The sequence below is a fragment of the Rhinatrema bivittatum genome, chromosome 7, assembly GCF_901001135.1.
Source record: "Rhinatrema bivittatum chromosome 7, aRhiBiv1.1, whole genome shotgun sequence".
Lineage (NCBI taxonomy): Eukaryota > Metazoa > Chordata > Amphibia > Gymnophiona > Rhinatrematidae > Rhinatrema > Rhinatrema bivittatum.
Window position 1 is genome coordinate 197,664,661 of NC_042621.1, and position 10,728 is coordinate 197,675,388.

Here is a 10,728-nt window from a genome sequence, read left to right on the forward strand (position 1 = left end):
CTTGAGATAGGGTAGACCGCGGCTGAAATCGAGAGAAACCTCTCCATTGAAAAGCGAACTGAACGTATGCAAATTTTGTAGGTGACGACACGGCGTAATTCGCCCAGCCCTGTTCCTCAGTCCTAATATGGTCAGTGACGTAACGGGCATTCAAGGCCTCTCAATAAATACTTACTGCAACACTTTCCATCTACTGAGCGCAGCAATTGATTAACAGCTCTGCCAGAGACACTGACTGTTATAATAACACTACCGAAGCAGCCTTCGGCAAATAAAGAGCTCTATGAAGGAGAGAGTCAGTGGCATGCCTGCCTTTTCAACTTTTTCCCTCGTTTTATAGTGTTTTATCAGTGGAGGAAACAACTAAAAGCAAAAAAAAAAAAACTTTATATTTACATACAAGTTGTAAGGACGTATTTTTCCAGCCTGTCAGTTGACCAAATGATGACTGCCAAGGCCATAGATAAAATCCCAGTAACTCTCAGTGGTTTTGTGCACCAGCTGCCTGACAACATCTACCCAGTGGATGAAATCGCCACGAACTTACCAGCCTCGGTTACCATCTTTCCTAATGCTGACTTAGGAGGACCGTTTGATCCGATGAGCAGTGTGACTGGAGGTAAGTAGGATTTGGATCAACAAAAGGGTTGCTACATAATTTTAGGAGGCTTTGGCATAGGTTGCATTAGTATTTTACACCCACGTGAAAAAAACTGCATTTTGGTTACAAACATACTTGCTGTCTTGCTTTAAAATTCCGTAATGTTTAAGGAGTGATATTTAGTGATCCGTTATATTACAAAAAATGTTCCGAGACCTGCTAATTTCTAGGCAAACAATGCAAGCGCATCCTGCACAGGTTTTTCCATATGAAAAAAGTTTGCATATGAGTACCCTATAAAATACTAAAACAAGCGAAGAACTGACTTTGATGACACGTTGAAACGGAAAATAAAGACTAATATGGATACCTAATGACATGAGAACTTGGCTATATAATATAATACATATGGGAGGGAAGGGGTGGGAAGGGGAGGGTGAGTTCACAACTATGAAAATAAATAAAACGTTAGCTTATCTGTTTGCCAGAGTAAAGGACCAGTCTAAACCATAGAACAATGCACACCCTTCAAATAGTACTTTTACTTTATGTTTAGGTTGCTGTATATCATGCACTGATCATTCCATTCTCTCCTTTCACTTCTAGATGGAATGATCAATGTGGACATGACCAATGAGAAGAGGTGTTTGGATCTCCCATATTCCAGTAGCTTCACTTCTGCAACTCGCAATCAGACATTTACCTATATGGGCAAATTCTCCATTGATTCTCAATATCCAGGTGCCGGCTGGAACCCGGAGGGCTTCATCAACATTGTGAGCGCCGGGATCCTGGGAGTCACCCCGCCCTCCTCATCTTCTACAACTTCTTCCACGGCATCCTCAGCTTCTCCCAACCCTCTTGCCAACACCTTAAACTGCTCTATGGCTCATAATCAGAGCGACATGGAGCACATGTATTCTCCTCCACCCCCTTACTCAAGCTGCGGGGAGATCTATCAGGACCCCTCGGCTTTCCTCAGCACTTCCACGGCTTCTCTGTCCTACCCTCCCCCCTCCTACCCTTCTCCCAAAGCAGCCACGGACAGTGCGATCTTTCCGATGATCTCGGACTACCCTGGTCTGTTCCAGCCTCAGTGTCAAAGGGAGCTACACAGCATGCCCGACCGCAAGCCTTTCCCTTGCCCCCTGGAGTCAATCCGTGTGCCCCCTCCTCTCACGCCTCTCACGCCTCTCTCCACTATTCGCAACTTCACTCTAGGGGGCCCCACAGCAGAAGGATCTCGGCTCCCTAGTGCTTACAGCCCCCAGAATTTACCTCTGCGACCTATTCTGCGACCCAGGAAATATCCTAACCGCCCTAGCAAGACCCCAGTCCACGAGAGACCCTACCCCTGCCCTGCAGAGGGCTGCGACCGCCGCTTCTCACGCTCAGATGAATTAACTCGGCACATCCGGATCCACACTGGCCATAAACCCTTTCAGTGCCGGATCTGCATGAGGAATTTCAGTCGCAGCGATCACCTCACCACCCACATCCGCACCCATACGGGGGAGAAACCTTTTGCCTGCGACTACTGCGGTCGAAAGTTTGCCAGGAGCGACGAGAGAAAAAGGCACACGAAGATCCATCTCAGGCAAAAGGAAAGGAAGAACTCGGTGGCTTCCACAGCGCCATCAGCGCCTGGCAGCGGCAGCAACAGCGGCGCGACATCAGAACGAACTCTGAGCCTGAGCCCAACCACCTCTGCAAACATTTGTCCTGCAGCAGCAAGTGGCAGCCAGATGGGGCTCTGTCCAACAAGGACAGCATGAAACATTCCTCGCACACCAACAAAACAAACACTACAGGCATATACTACTTCCAGTAGAGGAATAGTTACCAATTTAACCATCACAAAAAGGAAAGACTTGGAAGACTGGTTGACAAAAGGACAGTATTAGAGAAAAGTTACGAGGGACCAGCTTTAGCACTGCACTCGCCCTTTAAAAGGCGGTATTAAAATGAAACTTGATGGTGTCTTTTATTACATGTAGCTCCAACCCGTGTGATTAACCTTATGTTTTTGACTGAGGTATGTTTCTTGACTAAAAAGGTTTATGGCACAAGAATCAACTTTCTAAAGGTACTAAACTCTTTCTGTTTTGTAAATGCGGTGTGACTGTATGGCCCGGAAAAAACGTTGACTTGTTACTTTTTGTTATAGTGGCCAGAAAAATATAACTAATGTGCACTTTACTGCTTCATGACTGCTTTAGGCAAAAAGTGAAGTATAAGGAGGGATTTGAGGTCTTAACCATGTTAGATCTTAAACATATTTGTTACAATCTTTTAAGCAATACAGTGACTAACTTACAGAAGTGCAATCTGTTAGTACAAAACTATTGAAATGGCCATATCTGCTCTCTCTAAAGGTACTGCAGAGTTACACCCGTAGATTGTGTGTATTGATTTTCTGCACTGTTCTCGGAGCTCTTCATCTATGGGAAGAGGTACAGTATGTGATACAAAAAAAGAAATCAGTCAGAAAAATTAATTTATTAAAGGATGGATGTAAATTTATTTTATAACGCATGCAATCGTATTGAACAGTGCTCTTGGTGCCTTGTGTGATGTAGACACATGTTTCAATGTCTGCATGTAAATAGGTTGCCTTATCAATGACGAAGAGTTTTCTCTTACCCGTTGCAGTATTGCTGTACATTCTTGCCTATTAATATTTGGATTTTTTTAGAAACTATATTTTTGTACCCACTGTTTTGTGAATTAAAAGTGTTATCTTTGTAGTAAAACTTAAATAATGGGCGCTGAACACCTTGTTGAAATGTAATAATGCACCACCACTAACTGGAACTTCAGAAAAAAAAAAAAAGATGGGACTGTTTCTGATCCAATTGTAAATAAATACTTTTCAGCAGTACATTTGATGTTTTTGTGGTTAATATGAAGAGAACTGCTAAGAAGTGATTCAGGTATGTATGTGTGTGTGTGTGTGGGGGGGGGGGGGGGGTATATATGTATATATGATCTGAAGTTATAACAAGGTTTTTAATTCAGATACTGAATCTTAAAACATTACAAACGTACCTGTTTTACTAGAACTTACAGTATGCTTAGATAGCCAGAGTCCAAAGAATGAAGTTTGAGATTTTTTAAAGTACCTTCGAGCACTGCTTTCCTTTGGCACAATGTAGAAACAGTAATATCTGAAGCTCCCGAAAGTTCATTGCTTATCGCCCATAGGAGCAGAAAATACTTTGTGTGTGCAAAGGCTCTTAATAGAACGACATTTTAGCATCTATGGTTTATTAGCAAAAAAAATACCATTTTATGACTATGGGAGAGCTAATAAGCCTCCAAATGGCCTACTACTATTATTCTCATTAAAATGTATTGTGGGGGATTTCCTTCCATGTGAACAGTATACCACTTGCTATGACTCATTGTTCCACCCTTTAAATTTGACAAATTAAAACCACAACTGGGCTCAGGAAAGTGCAGAGAAAACAGTGCCCACTCGGAGAATATATTTTTAGTCTATTTTCTAAACTGAAAGTTCAGTCAAGATGCGCTGGCGGAAATTGGTACAGGAAACCGTCTGTAGGAATCTTAAATCCTGCTAAGGCATCTTTTGGTCTGCAATCTCCTATCAAGAAATATGCACTGTACGATTCCTTTCCTCCAGTATTCAATGCAATCTCACTCACAGCACATTATCGTTTCATAGGCTTTCCAAGACTAAGTTGGCATCGAAAGAGTTTAAGTCTTTTTTGTTTGTTCAGCACTCTTAGGAATCTTCCTAACAGGTTGAGAGAGTATATGCAGTGGGAGGCAATATTCCCGTGTTAGGTAAGGAGGCAACCCAGTGTGGTTCTACAGTGACGCCTACACAGAGGCGTATGTTTACCTTTTTTTGATTAAAACACGTTACCTGGCCCAATTTTTTCTTTGTAAAATATCAACTATTATAAAAACTACATTTGGGCCAAGAAAAATATTTGGCACAGCTTGGAAAAAAAAAAAAGAAAAAGAAATGCATGCTGTATCAGCGGACCGGGGATATCATAATGCCTCTGTTCATTTAAATTTCTTGCAATCCGCCTTGAAACCAACTGTGGGAAAACGTGGAATATCGATACATAAAAAAGTTACAGGCACTCGTTTACTGATCTCAACTACTCACAGCCTTGCCTAGCGCCCAGAACAGATTTACCCACTTACCTGCCTTTTATTCACATCCCCAGAACCTCAGACTTGAATATAGCTGTTACTGCCTGCACCGGGAGCAAATCTGAGGCTGCCCTGGAGCTCCCATTCCTTTCTACAGGTGTTCACTTATTACTTTCAAAAACGTTATCAAAATGTACTGTCTTGCCTTGCTCTAACCATATCTTACCTTTATCTATCAAAGAAACTTGAAAAGACTTCACACACTTTGCCTGATTTTAAAGTCTTCCTTTTTAGCTTGCTCCAATTACTTTTGCTGGGCCACTTTTGGGATGCTTATCTTTTTAAAAGCATAGCTACGTTAATGTTCCTTTTCCTAACTTCTTTTACAAAACTTTCATTGCATGTCCCTTTTTTTTCATCACACTTTAAATAGACATGCAAACAGTTTGATAGTTGTTGACCTCCCTTTCTATATTTTCCAGTGATGTATACAAATATTACTACATTAATGTATCCATTATGTAGTTCTTATAACTTGCTGCAGCTATACTCTGTACAGTTAGCAATTAATGATATAAAATAATCATACTATGCAGGAGAAACAGCAGGTATAAAAGAGCTTCCCCCATTGCGTGACTAGGACTACTGATTGCACTTAGGCAGTCTTAGTGCCTCCTAGATCCCAGTCATCTGCTGAAACAATAAGCATTACCATGGTCCAAGGGTCTGAAACTTTTTAAAATAGAAGAGCCATTTCACATTATTTTTTGTTTAAAATGTTTTCAAAGCCGCAACCCTGTCAGAAATTGGGACGCATGTAAACCTCCTCATTTCTCATCTCCAGCAGTCACATACTATCTATCTCTCTAAATTGCTCCAGCACAAGTGTTGACTTTCTTGCTCTCCATTCCCCCCTCCATATAAGTCATTGCCTTTCAATCCCTCCAGCCCCAGATTTTTTTTCTCTTCAGTCTATGTTAGCAACCCCATGATGGAACAACATCCAGGTCTTCGAAGAGCCACAAGTGATTGACCCCTGAATGTAGATGTGCTGTGATTCCTAAAGGCTGGTGATAAATAAGATGGCAAACTACCCTGCTATTCATAAAGAGTTCTAGGCAAGTGTGAAAAGGAATGGGTCTTGAAATGAAAGGAAGTTAGAATATTCAGGATGGTTTGTGTTTCAGGGTCATTTGTATGTAAGGTACAAGATGCATCTGCTATCTTAGCTAGATGAGTATGTCTTTCCCTACCTTCCACTTCACACCATCTTGTAATTATTTATTTGTCTCACTAGGTCAGTGCATCCGCTCATAGGAGAAGCGGATCAGACACTGAAGCTTCTGAGTTATACAATGAAGATACATGACTTTTATGACAGGAATGATGCTTTTTTTTTTCTTGTAACAGGAGTATGGACAAGACAGGGCCCTGTGCGGGTGTAACAGATTCAACATATTCTACAACAGAGGACAAGGAATTGGCCCAGTAGCTCAGTGGCAGTATTGTGCACTGCTATGCAGAAAACCTAAGGGCCTTATTTACTAAGCATTTTGCCCAGAGTCACAGAGTGGGAGAAAAGCCTTAGTAATCAGGGCCTAAGTTTGATGCCTAGGTCAGGTAATGCACAACTCAGGTTGGCTGGAAATGGAGATGTTACAAAAGGTAGAGTTCAGAGCCCCTTGAGATTCTTAACATTGTGGCTTTCAGGATTACCACAATGAATAAATGAGATAGATTTAGAGACTTGTCTCCAATTTATGCAAATCTATCTCATGCATATTCATTACAGACATCTTAAAAACCTAACAGGTTAGGTGTGCTTCCAGGAGAGCAGAACTATCCTGCTAGACAAAAATAAATAAAAGAGAAATAAGAAAATCCCTCCAAAAAACAAGACAGAATAACCAGAAAAAAAATAGTTCCCTAGCTCCTAAAACCTTTTGAAGATCTTAGTTTTTAAATATATATTTTTTATACCACTGATAGTAAACTGCAGATAATGAGTAATTGCTGCATCTGATCTGCCCCATTATTCCTGTCCCCACTGCTAAGGATATATCCCAGTTGCCAGCCAAAGCAGTTAGACTGCTCGTGGGAACACAGGGAAGAATACCTGGTGAAGCTGAAGGAGATGAAAGAAATCAGGAAAACCAAAGGTCAAGTGGAAGAAAGGATTGGCAAAGAGGTAAAGCGAGATGACAAAACATTTTTCAGACATATAAGAAAAGAAGGAAGGCCTGAGGTGATATAGTAAAATTGAAAGGTGAGAAGGAGCAATGTGTGGAGAAAGGCAAAGAAATAACAGTATATTAAACAAATAATTCAGTTTGGTGTTCACTAAAGAAGACCCTGGAGGAGGACCGTTGCTGGAAAGAGCTGGGAAAAGTGAAAGTAGACAATGGCACAGGGCCAGATGATAGCACTACACTGGCTTCCTATACAATCCAGAATTCATTACAAAGTATTAACTCTAATTTTTAATATAATCAACAATAATAACCTATGCTTATTAGGACTTCAACATTAAACATCACAGAGAACCTTAAGATCACAAAACAAAGGACTTCTAAAAGTGCCATCTATTTGGAATGCAAATAAGAGAACAAATGCTCTTGATAGCGGGCCCCAAGTTATAGAACTGTTTCCAGAGTCATTACATCAAATAACAGACAAAGAGTTTCAAGTGTGAGCTAAAAACATGGCTCTTTAGAAATGCATACGATTTAATGTACAATTCCAAAATGCTGAGAACTGCAATGTCAGTACCAGAGACTAAGATTGCGGAGCGAGCAATAAGGACCAAACAATGTAAAATGTATAGTTACTAGAATCAGAATCTGTAGTTGCTGTTGTGTCAATCTAGAAAATGTATGAATTTGTAATAGATTTTATAGTGCTAATGCGTTAACCTAGAATATATATGGATATGAATGAGAATATGATTTTGTTGTTGTGTTGACCTAGAGGATGAAAGCAGACAACGATGTGAATGGTGACTAAGAATTCTAAAACTGACTTTCGAAACCACTGTGATTTTCTTTTGGAACAATGGTATTAAACACCTAAATAAAGGGAGCTCAGAGATGTGCTGGTGGGTTCACTGAAAGACCTGTTCAATAGATCCCTGGAAATGGGAGAGGTACCACATAGTTGGAGGAGTGGTTGTGGCTCTGCTTTACGAGAATGGTTGAAGAGAGGAGGCTGGAAACTACAGGCCAGTTAGCCTCACCTTGGTGGGGGGAAAATTAATGGTCTCTGTTGAAGGAAAGAGTAATGAGCTATCTACAATCTGGTGTGTTGCTGGACACAAGGCAGCGTGATTAGTGGACTAGAGAACTGGATCAAGGAAGAGCACTTGATATGATTTACTTGGATTTCAGCAAAACTGTTGATATGGTCCTGCATAGGAGACTCATGAATAAAATTAGAAGCTTAGAAATGGGTGCCAATGTGGTGAAGTGGATTACAAACTGGTTGACCGATAGGAGACAGTAGGTAAATGGAACCTATTCTGAAGAAAGAACGATATTAATAGGTACATTTTAAAAGGAGCACACGTGCCCAAACACGTGCGTTTTGGGCACTCGAGAAAAAATACGCTCAATTTTATATCGCGAGAGAGCCTCTTTTTAAGAGAGACAACATAACACTCTATATATCTCCCACTGTAAGAGGGGCACTTTCAATTCAAGATGGTTTTTTTAGGGCGGGGCAGTGTTACAAGGATCTATAGACCCTTGCACCCTAGGCAGACCAATGTAACAACGCTATCCGCCAAAACCCACCCTGAGTTGGAAGTGCCCCTCTTACAATGGGAGATATATAGTGTCATATTCTCTCTCTAAAAGAGGCTTGCTCTCTCTTGCTTCCCTTCCAGGACCAGTAATAAATTTGCACAGGTAACCTGGCAAGCATTGCCATGGTTGGCCTTGCAAAATTTGGGGGTTACATGCATAAGTCTTGGCCCCACCCTAGAACACCCATGCCCCACCCCTTTTCTCTTTCTTCTTCTTGATGTGTGCACAGGTATACACACGCATATGTCCCGGCTTCTTAAAATTTGTGTTGCTCGCTCATGGCTCACATAAGTGTGTATGGGGCCGTTTTTGTGCAAGCAATGCTTTTAAAATCTACTTGTAAGTGGAGTACATCAAGGATCAGTTTTGGGATAAGTTGTTCGATATCTTCATGAGAGACATAGTGGAGGGGATAGAAGGTAAAGTTTGTCTTTTTGCAGATGATATTAACATCTGCAACAGAGTGAATAAAGAGCGATATAAGTAAGCTTGAAGAGTGATCGAAGATTTAGCAGGTGTTTGTTGGTTGCTGTCTGAATCCAATTCCTCCTTTCCTCTTTCCCCCCTGCCATTGAAGCAGTGAGCAATGATGGAGTTGCATCATATTTTGAAGTCTGTTTGCCAAGGATAGTATCTGCCACACCAGTAAGTTACCCACATGTGACGGCTTATTTGTTAAGGGTAGTATCCACCACACCAGCAAGATACCCCCATGCCTTACTTCATTCCCCTCCCCTTTGCCTTTAGGGATCCACAGTATTTATCCCATGCCCTTTTGAAATCTTGCACTGTTTCTGTCTTCACCATGTTACGTTCTGTGTCTTGAACTAATAGCGGCCCTTGGGTCATGGTGCGTGAAGAATCCGCCCACAAGGAGGAGTCCTGTGGGCCCTTACAACAACAGGCAAGGTCTCAGCAGCAATGGACAACAGAGGAAACAACTTTATTATACAGCCAATGGTGATCCGAGGAGCGGATCAAGAGTCAGTCCAGAGAGAGTGACCTGCAGCTGGTCAGTCCGCTAGTAATCCTCAGCGTGGAGTAGTCCAATGAATACCTTCTCTTGGCGTAGCTTGTGCTGGCAACTCCGGTAGTGGTCCACAGCGTGGGGTAGACCGGAAGCCGATGGGAAGTTGCACAAGACTGGAGGGATCCGGTAGTGGCCCGGAAGCGGGGTAACCTGTGGATCCGTACCACAAAGGTAGAAAAGCAGGTTCTGTACTCACGCCGGTACTGTGGAAGTAGTTGGAGGATCAGGCACCGAGGAGGTCTGGACAAGAACAGCAAGGGTTGTCCGAGGACAATGCAGGAACTCACTGGAACAGAGAAACAGATAATAATGGCTCTCCGAGGAGCAGATAGCCATGAGTGCGGCAAGGCCCCCGAGGAGCCGGTACCTAAGTCATCCAGTAGGATAGTGAGACGGAGTCCCCAGTGTGGCAGAAATAGCAGGACAGGAATCATTGCTAACTCGTATTGCAAGAAGTCAGCTGAGTTTAAGTATGGGAAGCGGATGACATCATGCGGTGGGGACGCCCCTGAGGTTCCCGACGTGACGCGTTTAAGAAGGGGGCAGGTGTGCACGCACCTTAGGTAAGCCCGGATGTAAGATGGCTGCTAGGAGCGCCCACGCTGTCCCAGGCATGCCATGAGGGTCAGCGTGTGGAAGCGGAGGCTGCCATTCGCCCCAGGCTCGGAGCTGCATAAAGAAAGGAGGTGAGCAGCAAAGATCGCAGCCGCCTACGACCGATGGGCACAACACACCACTTCCTCTGGCAGGGCATTCAAGGCATCCAGCACCTTCTCCGTGAAGAAATATTTCTTGACATTGCTTCCGCATCATCCTCCCCAGAGTTTCATTTTGTGACCCCTAGTTCTATTGGATTCATTCCAGCGGAAAAGGTTTGTTGTTGATTGTGCATCATTAAAATCTGCTCATAATCACCCCCATACTCAAAGACCTTCATTGGCTCCCCATCCCATCACGCATTATCTTTAAAACATTATCGATAATTCACAAATCCATATACAGCCATAACTCCAACTGGCTGGATGAACCGCTCTACCTTACACACTCTGACCGACTTACTAGGGACATCAATAAAGGCACCCTCCAAATGCCTTCTATCAAAAAAGCCCACCTCACCACTACTAGAGAATGTGCCTTCTCCATCGCTGGTCCTAAGCACTGGAACT

General features: G+C 42.6%; 1 protein-coding gene across 1 annotated transcript; it reads left to right on the forward strand.

Annotated features, from left to right (window-relative positions):
* The first annotated feature begins 206 nt into the window (after nucleotides 1–206).
* Nucleotides 207–3,471, forward strand: EGR2 (early growth response 2). Its single transcript, XM_029609736.1, has 2 exons — nucleotides 207–619; nucleotides 1,208–3,471. Exons 1-2 carry the CDS (start codon nucleotides 442–444, stop codon nucleotides 2,374–2,376), a joined length of 1,347 nt encoding a protein of 448 aa, XP_029465596.1. The 5' UTR covers nucleotides 207–441; the 3' UTR covers nucleotides 2,377–3,471.
* Nucleotides 3,472–10,728: the final 7,257 nt, after the last annotated feature.